This window comes from Tasmannia lanceolata, unplaced genomic scaffold (assembly GCF_043159265.1).
Source record: "Tasmannia lanceolata isolate RefF3 unplaced genomic scaffold, GAP_Taslan_0.1 ptg000020l, whole genome shotgun sequence".
Lineage (NCBI taxonomy): Eukaryota > Viridiplantae > Streptophyta > Magnoliopsida > Canellales > Winteraceae > Tasmannia > Tasmannia lanceolata.
The window spans coordinates 2,178,502-2,202,514 of record NW_027518697.1 but is presented as its reverse complement, the minus strand read 5'-3'; the positions used below and the strand labels follow the sequence as shown (position 1 = coordinate 2,202,514).

Sequence of the window (24,013 nt, the reverse complement as noted above, 5' to 3'; positions counted from 1 at the left end):
TGGTGAACTTATATGCACTCATTTTAAGATGGTGTAACAGATTGATAGAGGTACCACCCTTTGGAGACCTAAAACAACTCCGGCATTTAGTTCTTAAAAATTGTGATGCCATTAGAGAACTACCTCAATGCATTGAAGAATTGGTTGATCTTCAGAAATTGCTTCTATCAAATTTGTGTCTTGTGACAACAATTCCACGTGGAACGATATGTAGGTTATCTAGTCTAGAGGAGCTAATCATGACTGGGACACCTATAGAATGGGCAAAGGAAGGAGAGCCAGAAGAAGTGAGAGAAGGCACTTGTTGTACCTTAGCAGAGCCGGCAACATTACCGCAACTGTACTCACTTGGTATTAGAATACCAAAGGACATTAATTGCCTTGCTCAAGATTTTTTCAATCGACGGAAACCTGTCATTATTCTATTAGCATGTTTTGTGATAAAAAAATTGTGCCTACATGGATGTGAGTATTTCCCTCCTTCCAGTAAGATTATACAAGAGTTCGCAGAAGGCTTATGTGTTAGTGAGTGTAATGGTCTGTCAAGAGGAATTTCTGAAATTGTGGGTGATTCTATGACCTTAACAATGCTTCACATTGTCTCTTGTCCTCAAGTGGAGTGCATTATAGACAACGGAGAGATAGGACACAATATTGAGGTGATGTGTATCTCTTTGAATTACCGAATCTGAGGAAGCTAATCATGGGACATGGAAGCCTAAGCCTTCGACAATTGACGTCATTGACTATCAAATCCTATAATAAGTTGGGTGGTACTCTCTTCTCCTCTAACCTGGTCATCATCTGGATAAGTTGGAATATCTTAGCATTGAACATTGTGATGAACTTGTGGAGATTATAGAAGAGGGGGTTCTCGACAATGCACTCCCTAGATTACGCCAGCTAAATTTTCGTCGATTAATGGGATTAAGAAGAATGTGCAGTCCGGGATTATCTTTCACTTCCTTGCAAGAGATGCATATATCTAAATGTCCAAACTTCATGAAGCTCCCTTCCTGCCCTACTATTAGAAAGTTGGAAGCAGAAAAAGAATGGTTTGAAGCATTAGGTTGGGAAGATTGTGAGAATACCAAGTCCCTCTTCACCCATGCTATGGTTGAGTGGGTTGAAGGATTCATCGCATCCTTTGTCCATGATCTTCTTCATATAAAAGCCTAAACCACGAAAAATCGCCAGTTGTCTTCTCAGGCCGTTTCATTTTGCCACAGCTATCGTCTCTTGCTTTTTCGTGTCTTTTTCCTCAACAACAGCAATCGTGTCTCCCACAGAGGATTTCCTTCTCTCCCACTAGTTCACTTTCCATTTCTTTTACGCCTCTTCTTGAAGGCCCCAAAGGGAGGGGAAGAGGGGATTTCAGCGAAGCACCCGGTCATTTTGGTTCCAGGCAGCATCACCGGACATGTGGTAAGGACACCACTGCGCCAATGGATTTTTCCATCTCGGTTTCTGCTCAAGGTAAGATTTTTCACATCTTCTCTTTTTTACCCACTTTTACTGTTCATTCAACCATTCTCATCTTAAACTTTTCGTTTTTATATCTTCTTGGATTTGAGGTCATTAGATATGGAGCAAGTGTAAAAAGTGGCCTTCCATGTATGGATCCTCTCAGACTAGTGTTCGAGAATCTCAAGGGTTGAGAAAATTTGAATTGTAGAGACAAAAATGTTCATCTCTGGTGTTAATCGATTTTGATTTTTGAATTTGAGTTGTAATTCTCTATTGTGAATTTCCTTGTTTGACGGAAGATATTTTCTCCTCTTCTATTTTTATTTGTTAGAAAATATGATCAGAAAAAGCAGTTACGCCGAAGTTTACAAGGGATGTCTGCAAGATGGGCAGCTTGTGTGAATCAAATGGTAGGACAGAGGAGATGATTGGCCAATTTTTAGCTGAACTTTGTATCATAGTTCATATTAATCATCCAATGGCCAATGCTGCTAAGTTGATTGGATTTGGCATTGAAGGAGGAATCCACCCTGTTCTGAAGTTGTATCCACATAGGAGCTTTGCTTTTGTACTATGTTATGCCTGTAGCTTTGGTGATCTATTAAACATCTGTGGGTTTATGGCTTGTATGGTTCTTTCATTTTATTTTTCTTTCTAGTATCTGGGCTCAACGATTCGCAAAAGTGACAAAAGACACCGAAGTGATTTCTGTTTTTGTTTGAGAATTTCTCTCTCTCCAATCTAGGATTGACACCTGCCCAACCCAGAAGGTAAGATTATAATTAAAACATGCTCTCCCAGATTCAATGTAAGCAAATATTTTGATAAGCTTCCCTTACTTTGAGTGAATGGGCACGACAATAGTACAAAAATCAGGGTGCAGAACTGAATGGTATGTAAACCAAGATATCAAATTTCAAAAGCATTGAACTCTTGGAAATAAATAAAAAATGATAAATCAGATTTGAGGTTCCTAAATATCCTATTGGAAGATAAAATGTGGAGGAGTTAAATAGTAAAGGATATTATTCTTTAAAAAGAGTATGGAACCCTATCTGTAACTCTCAGATTATTTCAGTTTGGATTTTAGAGAATTGAAGAGGTAATCTTGACTGTACGTACATACAAATCACATTCTAAGCACCTATATACTAAATTTGGGTAGAGCAAAATTGAAGGATCTTTGACAATAATAAGAAATAAGAAGAACCATATGTTTGATTAACCCTTGAGGAGAAATTATATGGTATAGGACCTTATAGTCCCGTATTTTTAAAAAAGTATTGTACGGACCTTATACGATAGGATGATCCAAACCGTCCATGGGTATGATGTTTGGTCCAAGGTCCATGTATGACATGAAAGGATAAGCCTACGTCTGTTCCCCATAAAAAATATGTTGATTAACCTCAATGATATTTTGTCCGTTTCAAATACATGATAGGCATGTATGTATGTTGGATGGTCATGTTGATCTGGAAATTGCACAGCTACCAACTTTACATTCCCTAGATTTTGGTGATAATGTGCATCTTTCACTGTAATTTTATTATTTTGCTGTTTGGAAGGCTAGCTAATTAGCAAATTGTTTACTGGCCACGGGGTATCTTATTTGTTTCTTGGAATTCCTTTGTTCCCCTTTTCACATAAGAAACGCCTTGTCTATGCCTTGCTTTTCTGTGGTATTCAACAAAATTCAGTCCTTAGGGATATGCCTTAATTGTCTCCCTTCCTTTTCCTGCTTAGGAAATTTATTTTACCTTTCAAGCTCTATTCTTTTCTCTTTAATTATGACCTGTTCCTTAAAAACCCCACTAATATTTCGAAACTAATATAACATGCCTGATATAAGGGCGATGATCCCCCCCGCCCATTACACATGTGCCCCCATTTTAACGTGATCTGATGCCAAAAAGCATTAAAGTTCCCCACTGTTCACGTTATGATGGGGGGCGAATGCATGAACTCTCCCAAAAAAATTTCTTTTCCAAACTTTTACAGAAAATTCCTGCAATCCAAACAGAGCTTGAAAAAAGGTGATAAGAAAACAGATTTAAAATAAACTTTTAGATCAATTTTCAGCTCCTTAGAGATTGGTTGAAAATTGACCAGTATAGTTGAGGGCATTCGTTTGAATTATTGATCCCTAAAAAGGAAGATAAACCCACAGCAAGCAAGATTCATCACTCCAAATGAAAATTACATCATTCCGAACTTAAACAATGAGAAGTTAATGAAATCCCCAGAGTTTTGATTAGGAGGTCAAGACCCCCGGGATATTATTGAATAGGTAAATTGAAACATGTTCGCAGAAGCACCAAAAAAGTACCAAAAAATCTTCATCATAATAAAGATTTTTATTTTGGGGATACTGGATTTCAAGACCTTTCTCTCTATCCAGTGAGCGCTGAAGCTCCAGATATGATCTCGCTCAGCTCTGTGGTGATAGATGCTTGACGGGTTCTGTAAATAGAGATCACACAAAGAAGGATGAGAGAGAGAGAGAGAGAGAGAGAGAGAGAGAAGGAAAATAAAAGAAGAGGCTCTACCTGTTATAAGTAAGGGTGAGGCGATCAAGCATTTCTCCAGCATTTCTGCTAGAACTATCCATGGCAGACATCCTCGCTCCTTGCTCACTGCAAGCGTTCTCCAAAATCGCATTGTACATAACCTGCATGTGGCGTTGATTTTAGAAAAACACCATTTTGAGGTAAAATAGGGAATGGATTACTTGGAGGAATACAGACAACATGCACCAAACACACCAACCAGCATTTCTTCTGTGTACAGTAGAAAATCATGTCAAGGATTAAGGGATGCTCTCATTTCAAAAAATCAAACATTCTGTTGTAATGGTAAAGAGGCTTTCTTGAATGAGAAACACAAGGATAAAAATACAGTTGAAAATGTCGAGATAAATAGCTACCCAAGACAAATTTGAAACATTATTTTCTTCTTTCTTTGTTTATAGATATCAATATCAGAACTGTTCGGTCTAGTCCACCTTAATATTTTGTAATTCAGTATGGGACCACTGGTCCCGGCTGTTATCTTAATATTAATGGGATTTGTTAACTTTAAAAAAAAATAGATATCAGAACTGTTTAATTCATGCAATAAAATCCTCTCTCGAGGTGGAAATATAGATTGGGTTGGATCTCACCATGCCAAATAGAGTTTTATGAATGCCAATATTATTCTCGAGTCATAAGTTCAAACCCAAACTACCAACCGACCGACCAAACACAATATTTCAGCCTCCACGAAACAAACAGGGACTTACACAAGAAAACTGGAACTCCACCAGATTCTGAAGCACTTCTGCCTTTGTTTCATCCCCTTCTATTTCATAAGAATCCAAATCACCGAGCTTGCCACCAGTTTCACTCTCTCTCTCCACAACCTGAATCCATCCAGACTCAACATAAATGTGGAACAAATTATATTGTAAAAAAAATGACAAAATACAAAAGGAGATATAACTCACATCTGGAGATAATATAGTTGATAACGTTGGCATAAATGACACAACGGAACGGAATTTATTGAAGATAATCCTCAAAGCATCATATTCGACGTTCTTTAATATATCATCTGCAAGAACGGAAACCTGAAAGGACAAAAAATCCAAATGAGACAAGAGAGAAGAAAAGAAAAGCTTTTACCACCCCGGCTTTTATTTATAATGATCCCTAGACTAACAAAATGAACATTTATCAGATAGAGTTGAGTAAAATCCAAATAATTTCAATTCAAAATCGCATAAAACAATTCCCAATTCAACTGAAGTCATATACGACAAAACACAGCACTTGTTGAGTTCCCCTTGCCTGCCAGTGTATATGAGCGAAGGTCTGGGATTTTACAAAATAATTTAACCTAATCAACAACCTCATCCACTAGCAAATTCAATCCCTCCCTCCTCCCTCCTCTCTATGTGTGTGGATACATATAAATATCCCATTAGGTGAGGTGCTTCGGAAGTGATGGCTTTAGACGGATGGTTATTCCAGCTGTATGGTAGGGATACATGATACGAGATATTGCAGCTCCAATTGGGTATTTGAGGCCACCCATCTGTGCAACTCTGCCAATGAAAACTACAATATTACTTCCTAAATCAAAGACATAATCGTGGATAACAATGCCAAAAGTGTTATACTGAATTCTAGTTTTTTCCTCCTTTTGGAGATAGCATTTTGAGTCTTGAAAAATAACAAAGATTTATTAGAACGGAAAAGAAGATAGTGTGCATCCAAAGTCCATCATAAAAGAGGCAACTCCAATGCTCCAAAGCAGTAGGCAATGCATCCCTACTTCCCTAGATAAGAAATCCACCATAGTCCGAAATACTAGAGATCTGCTCCAAAAAAGGACTGGGCTCTCTTTCTTTCAAGTCAAGAATCTCCAGTATATAATTAGCACGTCTCTCTACCTGAACACTCATCTTATCACATTGGTTGAGTTACGCTCTTCCCAAATGGACACAACCCCAATTTGAAGATGTATAATACCAAACAGGAACGTGCTTCCTAATGCAGCGAAAACTGATAGGTTCTTCAAACAAGAAATAAAAGTATAGCCTTTGAAGAATGAAAATTTTATGAATTGCAGCCAATATTGTTTAAATCTACTCTCATTTTTCTTTTTCTTTCTTTTGCTTTGTATCTTGTCCATCTCGGTCGTTTCTTTTAATATATTTGGCTACCATTTTCAAAAAAAAAAAAAAAAATTGTTTTAATTTTCAGAATAATTTAGTTCTTGGTTTAAATTAAAGTAAGAAGATCTGTGATTGACCAGAAAAGAAGAGAAATTAAACCATATTGATAGCCATGCTTACATCAGCAGGCTCGTAAGGACTAAATTTATATGGAGTCATATGGGTTGGATGATCATGTGGTTTGATGGGACAAAATTTAGAAATTGGGTTGGATAAGGATTAAATTGCAATCCAAATTAGATCGAAAATGTGATAAAGTGTCTTCTTAGAAAATAGAGGTTTGCTCATTGGTGGTTGTGTGTGTGTGTGTGTGTGTGTTAGTTGGGCGGGTTTTTTGGGGCATTCCATTGGACTTGAAGAATACCATGTTAGTGGGAGAAGATATTTCTGCTCCACTTTAAATCACGTGTGTGTGTGTGGTGGTGGTGGTGGTGCGTGAGGTGCGGGGGGGGGAAGGGAAATTTTCGCGGAAAGACTCCACGAAAAGCCCTACTCTTTACAAAAATGCCTAGATGCAAATCCCTAATAAAAGGGTGGAAACTCAATATCGGGCGGGCGCTTCTTCTCACTTCTTCTCATCAAACCTTCCCAGGGAAGATCGACTCCTCTCCCCCCTTGGCTGAGCTGCTCCAGACTGGAAGAAAGTCTCTCTCTAGTTGAGGAATACAAAGGACAAAGGGGGTTTTTCATATCACTCTCAAATGAAGAAAATGTGGATTTTTCATTTCTTCAATATGGATCTTTTCGTTTCCCCAACTGTTTTTGTTTTCGATGTTGGGCATGCCTCTTTATGCCCGTGTTAAATGTCTTAGAAGAACAGTTTTTTAATGGATATATATCAAATATATATTGGACATACCTCGTTTTCCCAACTGATTCTCTTGATGGACTGTTTCTGATAATGGGAATACGGTATACCTCATTTCCCCAACTGGTTATTTTGATGGATATATAGCCAATATGGAAAACAGAGGTATGTTTTCTTAACTGCCTTACAAAGTATAGATTTTGTATCATTATTCTTTGTGTTTTTCAGAAATCTGTCCTTTGACATGGTTGATTGCCCTGTGCAACATTAGCCTTGAATCTGAATGAGTTAAACTTATTATTTTTTTATGGATTTGAGGGTTTTATGCCTCCTTCATTCACTTCAAACTCATCCACTACACCTCAGGGCCTTTTTAATACTTTTATGTTTATAAGATTTGAAAGTTACAGCTGTGTTGTAATTTGTGTGCTTTTTATTGTATTTTCTGGAAATAGAAGCCTCAGAAAAGTTTCGGGTTTGATTTTGCTTGCTTGTATCTATATTTCTTTTCCTATTTTGCTTGTTTAGGGTTTGGTTTTGCTTGTTTGTATCTATATTTCTTTTCCTGATGTTACATCTGGTTGTTTGTATCTATGTTTCTTTTATCAGTTTGTTGAAATTTTGACTTCAGAATTGTAGATTTTTGTTCTTGCAATGTACATATTCTCTAGGTTTCAATTTGAGAATACAACACCACTTTTGATAGGGATATGCCGAGGGCTAATAAATATCAAGTCAGAGCAGAGAAACCTCAATCTATTTGATATATATATATATATATATATATATATATATATATATATATATATATGAGAGAACATTTCCTACACACTTGTGTAGGTAAGTTACCTACACACTAGCTTAAAATACAGTGGGGGCCCACATTGTTTGGGTGATCCAAACAATTCATTTGAATGATCCTCACATAGATAGGGGTGTCCACAAAAAATCAGATCCATATATATATTGGAAATATAACTCGTTGACATTAGTTTGGCTAACAGTGGAAATGAGTTTCTCAATGTGATATGATTGTCTGACATGATTGTTTGATAAAAATCAAAATCTCAGAAACTGGATTCTTTATTTTACTCACAAGACAAAAATATAATAGTAGTCAAATTTATTATTCTGTAACAAAGAATACGATGGGCAATATATACCACAAGCAGTAGCGAAAGAACTACCCTCCTATGCCATGTGGCAAAGTAGTGCCATGAACTTTCATGAATCCTCTTCTGAATTGCATGAAAGATTAATTTCACAAAAACTAGAGAGATTTACAAGAACACAGATTATAAATTCATAAAAGGTAGCACTTTTCTCTTCAATACACTCAAATACAAGTACAGGAAACAGTGACTGTCTCCATCTTGGATGTCGGTGCATATGGATCAAAAGTAAAACAAGAAAGAGCATACACAGAACTAAATAGATGACAAACAACTTAATGCCCCTTGTGGCCACCATGGTGTCACCTTGTCATCAATAATCCACAATTGTAGAATGCCAACAATACAAACTATGGTTTGATGTTCCAGAGAGAGAGAGAGAGAGAGAGAGAGAGAGAGAGAGAGAGAGAGAGGGAGAGTACACTTCCTGAAATGAGCATAAAGTCAAAACATCTAATGCCATTTATAAAAACATTGTGCCCATTGCAAAACATGCAGTCATCAACATTCAAACCACATGATGTAGAATGCCAACAATACAAACTATGGTTTGATGTTCCAGAGAGAGAGAGAGAGAGAGAGAGAGAGAGAGAGAGAGTTCAATTCCTGAAATGAGCATAAAGTTGAAACATCTAATGCCATTTATAAAAAGATTGTGCCCATGGCTAAAACATGCAGTCATCAACATTCAAACCACATGAACATTGAAATAATTAAAGCAAATAATGCTCTGCAAAAGAATATTACAATTTCTTAGATGTATGACAGACCAAGTGGCGATCAAGACAACTAACTGACCTGAGTATAGTTCAGAGGGTTTTTCTGTAACTCAGTTATGGATATTACAATGTCCTTCTTAGAGTCACGCACTAGTTGAGCCTTTGCCTTTTCTCCCAAAACGACATATTTTGTTTCTTTATCCGGACCTGATGGCAAGAAACAATATCAACAACAAATCGCACCAGAATCAAATGAAATGAACAATGACCAATATTAGAACCATTTCCACATAGTACCAGAACTCATTTTGTGAAAAGCCTTGCTCATCTTGACTGCTGTAGAATTGATTCCACCACAAAGACCTTTGTCAGAGGAAATTGTGATAACAACATTCTTCTTCACACCAATGCCTAGAAGTGCGATAAAATAAAATAGAGCAAAGTCAGAGAAGTAAAATCTTACTAGTAAAGTGAAACGGAATGACAAGCAAGTAATCTAATAACCAAACAAAATTAAAACAATGAAAAGAATGAAATCCTCACATGAAAAGATATGCAGTTTACCATTGGTTTCCTTATTATTCAGTAGCACATAATCTTCTCCAATCTGAGTTTTGCTCAAGTCTCGAATGAATTCAAGTACATATTCGAAGAAATTCTGACTGTTAGTTGGAATGGTTTGTGGGTTCCGAACAGCTATAGTGGCTGAACGGGAATGCCCGACTTATCAATTTGTCCGGTAAACTACTCGGGGCTCACGTAGCCCATGCCGGATTAATCGTATTCTAAAAATGCAGTTAAATGCGGTCATGAATACAATGATTTCCAGACAAAACCATAATAACCAAGTAGTCTAAGGCAGTTTCAGAAAATCCAAACAATCAGCTTGGTGTATCTGATCCTAGCGCCATCCTTTAGTCTCAAGTTCCAACCAAAAACAAAAAAACAAAAACAAAAATATTGTTAATTTTTAGAAGCAACCAGAGTCGGGCTCAGAAGCATTTAGCTCTGAGACATACAAGATGATAAGAGATGTCAATCCAGTTGCAAAGATCAGAACATTTCCTCAAACAGATCCATTAAGAATATAGTTATAAATTTCGTTTCGTTTCGTCCGAAATGAACGAAACGAAATCTGCAAAATTTCGTTTCGTCCGAAATTTCGGTTATTTCGTTCGAAATTGACCGAAATTCCGGATTTCGGACGAAATTTTGAATTTCGTCCGAAATTGGCTATAACGGCTAGTTTTGACTGAATTTTGCAGAATTTACGACAATGCCCCTGGAACGGCTCTTTTTGGTTTTTGACCATTTTAACCTCAAAATGTGACCGTTTATAGCTGTTGAGAAGGGTATTTTAGTAATTTTTAATTGCACAATCAATTAAAAACTCTATAAATAGCCTTTTGCCTACCTTCTTATCCTCCACCTTCACATAAGTGATTCTCCTTCTTTCTCTACTTTCACTTATATTATCTATTCTACTAAATTTCCTACAAGTCTACCCTCTTCTTCAACTCAATCCAAGTCTATTTTGGAGCAAAGGGAAGGCATACATTCAACTTACCACTTTAAGAAGTCAAGAACTATTTCCAAAGGCTTATTTCAAGTGAGTGAAGGCTAATTTTTTCTTCTTCTCTTGAACTCAAGTTCAACCTCAAGGTTCTCTTTATTTATTTCCATTTCCTTTCTTTTATTTCTTACTTCATTTGTCCCCTTCTGCTTCATTTTTTGTAATTTGTTTCAATTTTCTTTCTTCTAATTCATTTTTCCCCTTCTTCTACTTCATTTCAGAATGAGTGGGTCGGGCTCGGGACCTTCTGCAGGAGTATCCTCTATTGGTTCGGCACCCGCTAAATCGGATGACCCGGCATGGGCTTACGGTACATTGGTTCCGAGTCAAAAAAATAAAGTAACTTGCATATTCTGTGGCAAAGTCATATCGGGTGGAGGTATAACCCGCTTGAAAGAACATTTAGCGGCTGTTCCTTGTGAAGTAGCATCACGCAAAAAAGTGACTGAAGATGTAAAATATCGAATGAAGCAACTTTTAGATGCAAAGAGAAAAGAAAGGGCTAGGATGAGCCTATCTAAAGCAGAGGTTGGAGGTTTTTATGGCACACCAGACGAAGAAGAAGAGCAGGATGAAGAAGACAATGGCACACAATTTCCTCAACGAAAAGGTAAGGAAGTTCTTGTAGAACCGAGTGGTACAAAAAGGAAGAAGAAGGGAATCACAGGAGGAATCAGGAATTTATTTGCACCACGAACAACCCCTGGAGCCCAGCCAAGCATTAAAAGTGCTTTGGCTAGTAAAGAAACAATGAATAGAGCAGACATGGCGGTTGGCATGCTTTGATACGATGCCAATCTCCCTTTCAACGTTGCCAATTCACCTTTCTGGCAACCTATGTTTGATGTTGTGAATGCCGTTGGTTCGGGTTATAAGGCACCTACTTATCATGCTTTAAGGGGTCCCATTTTGGAGAATACGGTGGATGAGGTAAACAACTACTTGGAGGAGATTAAGATGTCATGGAGATACACTGGTTGTAGCATTATGGCAGATGGATGGACAGACACCAAACAACGTTCCCTAATCAACTTTTTGGTGTACTGCCCTAAAGGAGTCATATTCCTCAAATCCGTTGATGCATCTGGCATAGTGAAGAATGTCGATGAATTACACAATATCTTTGCAAAGATTGTCGGAGAGGTGAATCCGGAATATGTGGTGCAATTTGTAACTGACAGTGAGCCAAGTTACAAAGCTGCTGGGAAAAGACTAGAAGCCGCGTTTGGTACATTCTTCTGGACTCCGTGCGCAGCTCATTGCTTAGATCTCATCTTGGAGCATCTGTGCAAACTGACTGTATTTCCTCACATAGCAACCACAATTGAGAGGGCTCGGACGATTACAAAGTTCATCTACAACCATGGAAGCCTCTTGAATTTGATGAGGAAGAAGTTCACAGGCGGGAAGGAGTTGTGCCGCCCTGCTGCAACCAGATTTGCTACAAATTTCATTAGCATACAAAGTCTGGTGTTTCATCGGAAAGCACTTCAGCAGATGTTTGTGTCTGATGAGTATAGTACTAGTAGGTTTGTCCAACACCCACTGAGTGAAGGGGTAGTTAGTACTGTGTTGGATAAATCTTTTTGGGACCAATGCAAGTACATTCTAAACATTAGCGAGCCTTTAGTGAGAGTGCTGCGTTTGGTAGATCGGCAGGACAAACCGGCGATGGGTTACCTATATGAGGCCATGGATAAGGCCAAAGAGAACATCAAGGAGAGGTTGAAGAAAAAATTAGATTACAATCCCATCTGGAGGATCATCAACCAAAGATGGGATAAGCAACTCCACAGTCTCCTCCATGCAGCAAGATATTTTCTTAACCCTGCTCTCTTTTTCACTCCTACCTTCTCTAGGCACAGTGAAGTAACCAGAGGCTTGTTGGCATGCATCACTCGACTGGTACCTGATGAAGGTACAGAAGACCTCATCACCAATCAGATTGAGGATTATCGAGAGGCTAAGGGTATGTTTGGAATGAGCTTGCAATCCGCAACCGAACGAAGTTGGGACCAGGTATATTTGAGTTGTTTGTTTAATTAAGTATAATTCATTTTAACTTTCAGTTTCTCAACAAATAATGTTTTACTATTTGTTACTTTACAGTTGCATGGTGGAATCAATTCAGAGGTGACGTGGAAGAATTACAGACCTTTGCGATCAGAATCCTCAGTCAGACCCAAGGTTCTGAAAATCGGAATCGTATCGTAAATCGTAAGAGAGGTCGAATCGTATCGAATCGTAAATCGTAAGATTTTTCAGATTTATATATAAAAATCAGAAAAAAATAATAAAAAATAGGAAAATTTATAAATAAGAATAAAAAGAGTAATTATCAATTTTCCATTCAAAACCATTAAAATAAATAACATGAAATGCTTGATAACCACTAAACCGATTGTCCTGATTAAAATTAATTAACCATTCATTACCAAAATGGCAAAATCCATTCATTCTCTCTATAACGATCTCAAAAAGAAAAAAAGAAAAACTTAAAATCTCACATATGAACCACAAAACAAAACATGTAACATATCATGATTGTATAAAATATAGATCGTGGATGTCGTCGATCCCATTCACATCCTCATCATTATCTTCGTCATCGGCATCGGTAGTTCTTCCCTCAATATTAACACCCTCATCTCCATCATCTGTGTCGGAAGCAGAACCAAATTCTTCTTCATCTTGCAATTGGCGCTTGTCCTTCCTCTTGTTGAGGTTTCCAACGCCTATTACATTTACAAGAATGAATATCAATAAATCATGTCTTTCACTCTTTATTACTAAGAAAAGAAATTACAAATAACTTACATCTTTTCTTTTGTTGAGGCGCATGGCTGGAGCCGGCGCCCGTCTCATGTCCTGTAGCTTCTTCCACAAAACATTCACCCATATCCAACCAAGTCGTGTCTTCTGGAAGCACAGGTCCATCCTTTTCCGTTATCCACTCATCATCCGAGTCCATGTCAGATAACGAAATAGGATCAAATCCTTTGTTGTCCTTCCTCTTTGAATTGCGAACTCGAAGTTGAAGATTATATTTGACAAAAACAAGTGCAGTCATCCTCTTTTGTTCAAGTCGGTTTCTTCTTTTTGAATGTATCTAAAATAAAAAAAGTTAATAATAAAAATTAAAGGGATACAAATAAAAAGATATGAATAAAAAAAGTAGACTTACTAACATTTACCTGCTCAAATGTGCTCCAGTTGTGCTCGCAACCGCTAGCACTACACGTCAGGCTTTCAATTCGAATTGCAAATTTTTGCAACTCGGGACATTCATCTCCAAAGGCGTCCCACCATAAACCTATTTTTCCAAAAATAATTATGATAATTTCTAAATACATAAGATAAGAATTCAATTAAAAAAATTTAGTTAAAGAATTCACCTGGTAACTGTTCTTTCCTCATTAACTTTGCCATTTCCCGTCCAAAGAGACCCTCTGCTTTCTTGAACTTATCAATTTGGTTACCAATTAACACTCTCTCTTTTGAACTTGGAACCATTCTTTTTAAGCAATCAAATAGCCCCACCTTAATTTCAATGTCCACGTCATTTGAAGTCTCATACTGAAACCGCGGATTTAAAAAGTAACCCGCTGCGTGCAAGGGCCTATGAAATTGCCTGTCCCAACGTTCATCAATGATATTCCAAATTTGCTCATATTTCTTCTTTATGTTGCCCAAATTCTTTGCAATGGCTTCTTTGGCTCGGCTCGATCCATAGCCTCATAAATGTACCCCATGGCAGGCCTCTTATCTGAATCTACTAAGCGTAGGACTTTCACCAATGAGGATGTGCATTTCAAACAATAATACACACTGGGCCAAAATGTGGAATCGCCCAACACAATTCTGCATATCTTGCTCCATCGGCTTTTTTGGAATATGGGCTTTTTTGCCAATCATCCGAGGCAAACATCTGCATCAAGCCCGTCTTTCTCTCTCTTAGACTCTTCAATGTCAGGAAGCACGTTGCAAAACGTGTCACAGCTAGCCTTGTCAATTCCCCTTTCGTATGCTTACGCATTAGATGCAAAACCCAACTATGATTGTAAATGTATACTGTGATCATCCTGGCCTTTGCGATGGTCTCTGCATGGGTCTTCAAGCATTGAGCGGCAAATCTAATCTATGCAACGTCTTCAAGTAGAGAATTTTTTTCCAACGTCTTCAAGCATCAAATCTATGCAATGAGCGGCACAAGGAGACCAAAATAATTTTTTTCTCTTCTCCATTAACAACTCCCCTGCTCTCACATATGCAGCCGCACTATCCGTGATAACTTGGACTACATTTTCCTCTCCCACTTCTTCCACAACCGAATCAAGTAGAGCAAACAAGTTATCTGCATTTTTTGAGATATCAGAGGTATCTACTGATCTCAAAAAAACTGTCCCCTTTGGACTATTAACCAAGAAATTAGTAATGGATCTATTCACCCCATCTGTCCAACCATCTGACATAAGCGTGCAACCCGTCTTCTTCCATTCTTTCTTATATTCATCCATCATAGACTCTATGTTCTCTACTTCTCTTTTAAGGAATGTATTCCTCATCTCATGGTAGCTTGGGACTTTTAATCCATGTCCAAAATGGGTTATGGATTCAACCATGGCGTCAAAAAATGGGCATTTAACAAGGTTGAAAGACAATGCATTCGAGTAAAAGAACCTTGCTATGTTTTGGCAAACTTTATCCCTATCCCCCTTTTTCCAAATTTGATTGATAGTTGCTTGCTTGCCCCTTTTTTTGTCCCCCCTCACCACAAAATCATCCATTTTCCTCTTCCCTCTAGCAATACGTGCATTCTCTATTTCCTCTCTATCTTGATAATAGAAGTCCAGCCGCCCCACATCATACTTTGCATCATCTCTTTTCACCTCCTCTTCTTCATTTTCCTTCAATGGTAACTAAATTTATCAACAACGTCATCCGGATTTTGTGTACAAGCAGCTACATTCTGTTTTGTACGTCCCAAATGATGCTTCATTCTAAATACACCTCCAGAATACTCTTTCCCACAATAATTACATCGTAATCTTGTCTTGTTATTAGGAACGGCCATCGTACAATGCTCCCATGTCACATCGACTTCTCTAGCCTTAACCATCTTTCTTTATACTACACTTCAAACTTCTCAAGGAAATACAAACTTGTAAATCCAATGCCTGAAATAAAAATAGATGACAAAAGGAAAAATAGCCTTATGGTCCCACATTAAACCAATCCAACAACAACACATTAAAGCAATCAAATAGCCCCAATGCCCCACATTAAAGCAATCCAATACTGAACATTTTGACCTCAAAATTAAGGGCTCTGTTTGTTTTGGATTTTGAGAACAGATTGTAAGTCCATAACCAGATTATTTGACCCAGAGATTAGATGACTTGGTGTTTGTCCATTACAATCTTAAGTTTCGAGAAAGGTATACAACGTAATATAATGTTTTCAACTCTCACCTCATCACTTTAAGCTTTTAAGTTTAACCTTTGACATTAAACTTAATGTTTTCCTTTTCAGGGACTTGTTAAGGAAATCATCTACCACTAGTGACCCTTTGAGCATAGACCATCTGGATGTCATGATGAATTGGGTTGCAGAAGAAGAAGATGTCATATTCACGCCGGAAGACATTGGGTGGGAAAATCTTGAAGCACCTACTGCTGTGGTTGGGGCCGGGGACGACGACGACGACTTTCTCATGCCTCTTGAAGAAGATGTCCCTACTGGTGGTCCAGGTGGTGATGACGGCGACGGCGGCGACGAAGAAGACATTGAGTATGATCATCCGGGTTATGATGACTGAGAGTTGTTGCTACTAGCTATTGTCTATGTTTCACTTTCATGTATCTCTTTTTTTTTATGTTTTTCTATGTATCAAACTATCAGTTGGACTTGTACAAGACTTTATGTGTTTAAGTAATGAATATGCCTTTTGGGACACATATTTTGGACTATTTATTAGTTTTTCATCTTTTTCTATTGATTTTTATTTTTTTGGATTTTTCTCATATTTTTTAATATATTTTTTGTGTGAACGAAAAGTTTTGACCGAAATGACCGAAATCCCACCGAAATTTCGTTTCGGTGGCCAAAACGAAATGGCGACCGAAACGGAATTTACAACTATATTTAATCGCCAACGAAACCTATAATCCTCACTAATTCGTCTCATCACATTAAGTGAGCATCTCTTGATAATATGAGCACTTTGAAACTGCACAACAGAAGCTTCACTCATTCTTTTAATACTAGAATCGCTAGGATTACTAAGAGACAACATGTGGACACGTAAAAATGGGATTACTAAAATAACCTACTTCATCCAAAATCAAAACCTTGGTTTATGACTTTTATGTTGACCAATTAAATCCAATTACAAATGCATCTTGATCGTTACCTAAATTATGGGTTAGTAATGAAACGTAGAGATCTCTTGGGCTGAAAGACACAGCATCCAAAACAAGTCTTCTTTGCTTATCAAGGCATCACCATATGCGTGGCTCTCATGGATTAAATTATGCAAATGCAAGCTGTCCAAGCCTAGACAGCATCCCATAGTGTGAATGTAAGATCCGAGATTTTTAACATTAATAATTTGGTCATTATCATGACCTTACCAAGTTTTTTAATTGCTTGTTTTGTACATTAATTTTGACATCACTTGAAATATACTTTTAGACTATGAAACTTGCATGAAAACATCACTTGAAATTCATAAGATATTTAACATAGTCAAAACCCAAAAGTAGAGAAATTATATGGTGAATGCGGGTTAACTTTCTCGGGATGTAATGAACTTATATGGATGTTTAGCCTTGTGGGACTAGCAGTACCCTTGGTCAAGCCTATGTTTGGATTTCATATTTAGTTTTTATGCTTCTGCTTTAGAATTATAATTTGACTTGTGGATTTTTTTAGTGCTCTGATTAATGCCATTGAGGATAGTTTTGAGTCATAATTGCTCCCGGCCACAATGTTCTGCCTTGCTCTTAGGGACCTCCGGGGAGGGGGTCATGACAGTGAATACCATCAGTACCTTCAAATGATATTTGAATTGTTCTCCTGAAAATTAAAATAGTATTCACGAATGGTGATCTTAACTGTCAGTTCCATACTCTTCTCTTCTATGTGTGTCTATAAGTATAAATTATAAATACTGATTATTAAACTAGCGCCACATTAGAAACTAATGAGGAATCAAAATCCGTGCCTGATGTGAAGGCAAACATTCATTCAATATCTTCATATGCACAGATTTGAAGGGATGCTAAATGAATAATATAATGCATTGGCATAGCATAACTAGCCAAAAAGGACAGCATAGAGCAAAGAAGTATTGTGTGGGGAACTAAAGTCAGTGGTCACCCAGAGGTTCCAAAATAATTCTGACGGATAAAGCAAAAAAAAGCAGAAACATATAAATACGGTGCCCTTTTACAGTGATCAATCATAGCGACAAAATTCAAAAACTGAGGTTCCAGAAAAATGCAGACAGATGAAGAAAAAAACAGAAACATAGAAATACAGTGTCCTACAGTGATCAATCATAGCCAAGGTTTAAAATTTCAGTTTCGGACCTTGAAATTTCGAAATTTCGGTCGAAATCTGGTACAAAACGAAAAAACAATATTTTATTCATTATTAAATTTCGGTGAAATATTAAATTAATATTTAAAAAAACAGATTTTTTGTGTCAAATTTCGGAAAAACCGAAATTCCGACCGAAATAAATGACCATTTCGGTTTTGTGTGGTTTCGGTGTCGGTCTCCTCCGAAATTTCGGATTTCGGTTGAAATTTAAAACCATGATCATAGCACCAAAATTCCAAACTATCAACAAGTAGAAAGAAAGAGTTGCAATATATTTAATAAACGGGGAATGGTACAGGTAAGAAACTTAGACAAGAGTGAGGCTCTGAGTATCCTAACAACAAAATAATGAAAAGTAAATAGACCTACTAGGGTTGTCCCCAAGAAGTGCGGTAAATGGCTGCCACAGGCCACGTGAATTTTCAGCCCTGACTTGAACTGCTCGCAGCTTAGAGGCTGCAACCATTTTCATTGCCTTTGTGATTTTTTGAATGCTTTTAACACTCTTCATCCGATTTCTGACTGCATAAGCAGGGGAAAAGAAATTGTCCATAAGATAAAGAAAACCATATATCTCATAGGAACTATTACGAATGTCAAAGTCTAACCTCACCAGAAAAAGGGGACAGCACGTGGGAAAGCATAAAGAATTTTACCTACTTGAGTGGAAATTGAACGCGCTCCCTGAGGGCCCAACTCTCTGATCATCCAAGCCATGGTTAGTTGTTTGAAATAGAAATTAATACAAATGTGGCTTTGAAGTTCCAAAGAAAAGGCCAAAAAAAAAAAAGTACATAAATAGCATTATAGAAAGGCAGGATGGGGAGATTCACTGAGTTTTGTGAGGAGATTGAGTAGCTCTTGAGCAGTTTGACTTCTTACCACCTTTGACCTCTTACGGTCTTTAGATTCACTTGTTTCATCTTGGTTTATAAATTTCCTTCTGTTCTTGTATTCTATATCCTTATGCTTTGTAATGAACACGAATGAGCTTCAGCTAAAATATGCACTTCCAAGATAAACACATAAATAATATGATGAATTTACTAGTTACTACAAATAAATGGGAAACAAAAACTCTCAAATAATGAAAAGAAGTAATTTTGGCCCCATTTGGATCGCAAGAAAAACATTTCTGACTGAATATTTTTTTCTTGTGGGAAATGATATGATTATGGTTAATTTAAAGGGTTCATCATAAATGGAAGGTCAGTCTAGATAAAAATTGAATAGGGTTGGTCCATGTTATCTTTTTTCGCGTGTAAAAAAATACATGAACTATTAGAAATATTTTTTCAGAAAAATCCTGCAATCTAAAGAGGGTTAATTAAGAAACAAAGTTTCTCCTAAATGGACAAAAATGACGATGAGAATACATAGGAGAGACAATGATAAAATCAGAAATGAAAAATAAAATAAAAGGGCAGATCTTTTGTCAAATATATCAGATCTTTGTTTATGGATTTAGGGTTTCGGATTCGTTGAACATCGTCTATTTTTATTCATTCTTCTGTCAAACCCTAGTTTAGCCCAACCACATTTCAATCGATCTAAATTAAATGGAGAAATATTAAAAAAGAAAAGATGTCAAAGGATTATGAATCAAGAAGTTCTTACTCTGAAAGAAGCGATGATCGGACAGCGTTAATGGAGGAATACAGAGGAATCAAACACCTTCCTTCGCGCCGAAGAGTAGCCATGGCCATTGCAGAAGATCTAGATTTCAGAAACCCTAGAAAAAAAGCTCGTCACTTATTCCTTGAAATGTTATGTAGCGGATGGAGATGAAATAAAACTTAGGGGCTTTTGAGTTTTGAGTACCCCTGTTTTTACAATTTCACCCTTCTTTAGCCTACTGATATTGGCAGGCACTAGTGTCTAGTACTACCATGCGTTCATAATAAGGCGAACTCATCTTGTCTTTTATAACTTATCCAGCTGTCAAAGGCTATATTCCTTTACAATTTTACATTCCCAAAAACTCTCAGCAGCCAATTAAAAGAGAAAAGACAAGGTGAGTTCGTCTTTTTATCAAAACAGGTTAGTGCGAATATCAGTAGCCTTTTTTTATTGGGTATTTTTTATGATATCCTCTGGTTGGGACAATTATAGAATCAAAGAACTGTATAACAGTGAATTTCAGAAATTCAAGTCTTTGTTTTTTATCTCTTCTTCTGATTGTTTGATGTTGTAGGAATTTGGTAGGGGTGTAAATGGATATTCGGAAATTCGATTACCGTCCGCATCCAAATCCGTTTAAAGCGAATATTATCCGAATCCGTCTCAAGCGGATATTATCCGAATCCGTTTATGAGATATCCGACTCTTAGCGGATGCGAATCTGATAAATGGTATATCCGATCCGTTTAACATCCGAATCCGAGAAGTAAATGCTTTTTATTTATTATTAATAATATCATTAATATTTATTTTTAGTAATGACACACTATCTTTTGTTTCTAAAAGAAAAGTGAATTTTCTTTTTAGAAAAAAAAACAAAAACAAAAATGGCCTAAACCCATTCCATCAAAATGGCCCAAACCCATTCCATCATATATATAAAAAAAAAAGAGGAAAAACCCAAAAACCACCACCGACACCATCATCCATCCCCACTGCCTCCCTCTCTCTCTCTGCCTTTGTTTTAAAAGGAAGAAGAGGATCTCATATATTTTAAGGTTTGAGAGTTAATTTTGTGAAGAGAATGTAGAGGTCTAGTTTTAGGGTTTGGAAAATTCATTCGAGTAAGAAGGAGAAAAAAGATACAGTGCCGCAATAAAATGTTCGAATTTACCGAATAAATGGATACGAGTAATATCCAAATTTGAACAATATCCGGCGGATACGAATTCGGTAATAGATATTAAATATCCATCGAATCCGAATTTGAATTCGGATAGTGTATACTGTAATCGAATTCGGATATAGCCATATCTGCTCCGAATTCGATCCGTTTACACCCCTAGAATTTGGACAGGGAAGTGATATACTGGCCCCCTTTTCTTCGCTGGGTAGCCCCCCCTTTAGTGTATTTATGACTTTTTTTTAGACTAGAAGGAGGGGTGTCAACGGCCACTTCGGATCGGATCCACCTATGTCTTAATCATGATCCATTCAAATCCCTTATTGGTCGGATCGGATTCGGAGTGTTCATCGGATCCTACTTCCATGTCCCAGTCACGATCCATTTCAAATTGGACCGTCCATCGGAGTGTTACACGGATCCTACATCCATGTCCCAGTCACGATCCATTTCAAATCAGACCGTCCATCGGAGTGTTCTAGTATGTCCTACTTACAAAAATCAAAAAATCTCAGCTTTCTTCATTTGAAATGAACTCCAAAACTTCCTCATTTCAGAAAGGAATTTGTCACTGTATCTAATAACAACCCATGATTTGATGAAGAATAGGATTTTATTGTTGAAAAGAACTCCAATGTTCGAGGGTGCGTGATGATAAAACTTTCTAGTGATACAGGAAGAAAAACTGATTGAGGAAAGGAAGAGAAAAAGATATTTGGAAAATGGGGGAAGTGGAAAGTCGTAAGCTAAGCAATATTTAGTTCATTTTATTAAAGTACCCCTCCTTTAAGACTTAACATAAGAAATATTTTGAGGGTATTTTAGTGAAAGGACTTCGGATCGTGACTATAAATCAGATTTTTTTGCCATGTCTGGATCACGATCCAAAAATTTTCGGATCTTACGAAGAGGATCCAAATTATGTATATGGATCCTTCTAATGTGTCTAGATTATGTCTATTAAGGTTTGAATTCGGACCATCCATCAAACCGACTGGGTCCATTGACACCCCTATAGAAGGGGGTTTAGAGGGAAGAAAAGGGGGGCGGATATATCAATGGGCATTATTTTTTCACTTGCGCATGATCCTCATCGGATGATTCTAGAAATCTGATCTAACACGATAAAAAAAAAAGAAGACTGCTCTTAAGATGTCTTTTAGGCCAATGAGTTTTACGTCTTGCAATCTTGCAATTGTGATCTTCATTCTGCAACAGATTTTGACCCACTAGGTTGCCCTGTGACGGGGTTCAAAAACTTGGGGCTATGACCTATCTAGTGGGGCCCATTAGATGAAAGATCTTGATCTTACAAGGGATCAGATTTATTGCGTAGGAAAAGAAAGCAACCCAAAACCATAAACCCTAATCTTAAACCCAATACCCTAAACCCTGTGTAAGCTGGGGTTTGGCCTCAGATGGCAAGTTTGGATGACGATACATGTTGTAGATTAGGTCAAAGTACATATTTAAGTGGCATTGTAACTGCATTTTCTTATGTTGTATGCATTTTCAAGAAAAACCCTCCTCCGATCTTCCTCTTCCTTGGGTCTTTTCTTTTATGTTGTCTCACCATTGTAATTGCATTTGACTCCATACTCGAGGTACAATATTGTCTTTCCTTTTGCATTTCCGTCTCTGAAGGATGTCTCTCATTCTTTTATTTCCCAAGCAAGAGATGGGCTTGTGGCCCTAAGATACTTATAGCTGCTCATCAATGAATAGAGAGAAGAAGAAGAGGGGCATACTAAGTACCCAATTTCAATTAACACAGAGATCATGGTTCAAGCTTTCTTATTCCTAAACATGGTTTTGTAGGTTGTTGAGACATGGAGGAATAACATGTATGGCATGTAAATTCCTAGCTATAGGACTGACTGAAGGTTAAAATCAGGAGCCAATTTTTTAAGTTAATAGAAAGTTGTAATCCATATGTATTATTTTTCCTACTTTAAATTAATCAAACAGACAATAACTTCTCAAAAAAAAGTTAAGAGGCATGTAAATGTAATTATGGATACAATTTCAAGGTTTCAATAATCTAATTGGGTTAACTGACTTGGAATATGCCTTTTGTGAGTCCCACCATTTGGGGGTCCTACCTTTTGTTCAAGAGGAAACTGCATGACGTTGATCAAATTCAAAATTTTACCCAGGACCCCCTGTGCAAGGTGAGAACCAGTACTCCAAATGAGCTGCTGCTGGGCTTTTTAGAGAACTCTCTTTACTTAAAAGAAATCAGGCCTCCCCTCATTTGCTGCAGCAATATCATCTTCTGATGCAACTGCAACCACAACTCATTCATCCTTAACTGCCTCAATCGCGTCTGCAAACTCCTTCAAGTCCTTCGAACTGCACAAGGAATAGTGAAATTGTCAAACAAGATACTGAGGTGGTGGAAAGCTTTAAGCAGAATGGTCGATTTTTTGGAATTCGGCTTCATCTTAGGTATAAAATAAGGTTGAATTTGGGTTGTTCCAATTCATTTTTTAGCAAAAGCTCAACCCGACCCAAATTGCACCCCTACTGCAAGGTTAGGCTGTGAATGAAGATCAAGTGCCTATATAGCATAATTCAAGCATCGGATAAATTGTATATAGTGAAATGGAACAGGTACATGGTTGATAGGACCCTTTCGCGCCTTTTCTGCCTTCCTCCTCTGTGATGCCTAATAGATATCGACACATACTGAAAATGCGCCACCATAATTTCATGTTCATTACTGGCTAAACATGCACTAATACACCATTAAGGCACTGTTCGTTTTAGATTTTGAGAATTCTTTTGAGTCCAAAACTGATCATTGAACTCAAAATTCAACACAATTTTTTACTCCGATAATCAGTTTTGGGCTCAAAGCGATTTTCAAAATCTAAAACAAACAGGGCCCAAGGAAGCAAATCTACAAAGTTGAAATACACAGCAAACCACAAAAGGGAACAGGTGAATAGGATGTAGACAAATAATACACAGGTCATATGAATCTCTTTTCAGGGTCATACCGTTTTCTTATCAGGACTGTTGTTTTGAACTTTTGATAACATAGGTTCAATCACAGCTTACCTACCAAAAAAACAAAAAAACAAAACTAAAAAAAGAAACCAGTTACTTGTTTTAAAGGCTACCAAAAAAAAAAGAAGGGGGAA

General features: G+C 37.3%; 2 protein-coding genes and 1 long non-coding RNA gene across 3 annotated transcripts; 1 reads left to right on the top strand and 2 right to left on the bottom strand.

Moving 5' to 3' along the window:
• Positions 1–765: 765 nt before the first annotated feature.
• LOC143855196 (uncharacterized) lies at positions 766–2,172 on the top strand. Its single transcript, XR_013237726.1, has 3 exons — positions 766–1,476; positions 1,583–1,696; positions 1,799–2,172. It is a non-coding gene; the product is annotated as an uncharacterized LOC143855196 (long non-coding RNA).
• Positions 2,173–3,621: 1,449 nt separating this feature from the next.
• Positions 3,622–19,869, bottom strand: ATP3 (gamma subunit of Mt ATP synthase). Its single transcript, XM_077363808.1, has 9 exons — positions 19,682–19,869; positions 18,721–18,764; positions 18,434–18,586; positions 9,184–9,297; positions 8,966–9,093; positions 4,955–5,077; positions 4,751–4,870; positions 4,017–4,138; positions 3,622–3,930 (listed from the first exon to the last, which is right to left on the bottom strand). Exons 1-9 carry the CDS (start codon positions 19,768–19,770, stop codon positions 3,861–3,863), a joined length of 963 nt encoding a protein of 320 aa, XP_077219923.1. The 5' UTR covers positions 19,771–19,869; the 3' UTR covers positions 3,622–3,860.
• On the bottom strand, positions 9,312–18,391 carry LOC143854067 (uncharacterized). The gene is made up of 4 exons (XM_077363809.1): positions 13,855–18,391; positions 13,654–13,772; positions 13,277–13,568; positions 9,312–13,194 (listed from the first exon to the last, which is right to left on the bottom strand). Exons 1-4 carry the CDS (start codon positions 13,970–13,972, stop codon positions 12,998–13,000), a joined length of 726 nt encoding a protein of 241 aa, XP_077219924.1. The 5' UTR covers positions 13,973–18,391; the 3' UTR covers positions 9,312–12,997.
• Positions 19,870–24,013: the final 4,144 nt, after the last annotated feature.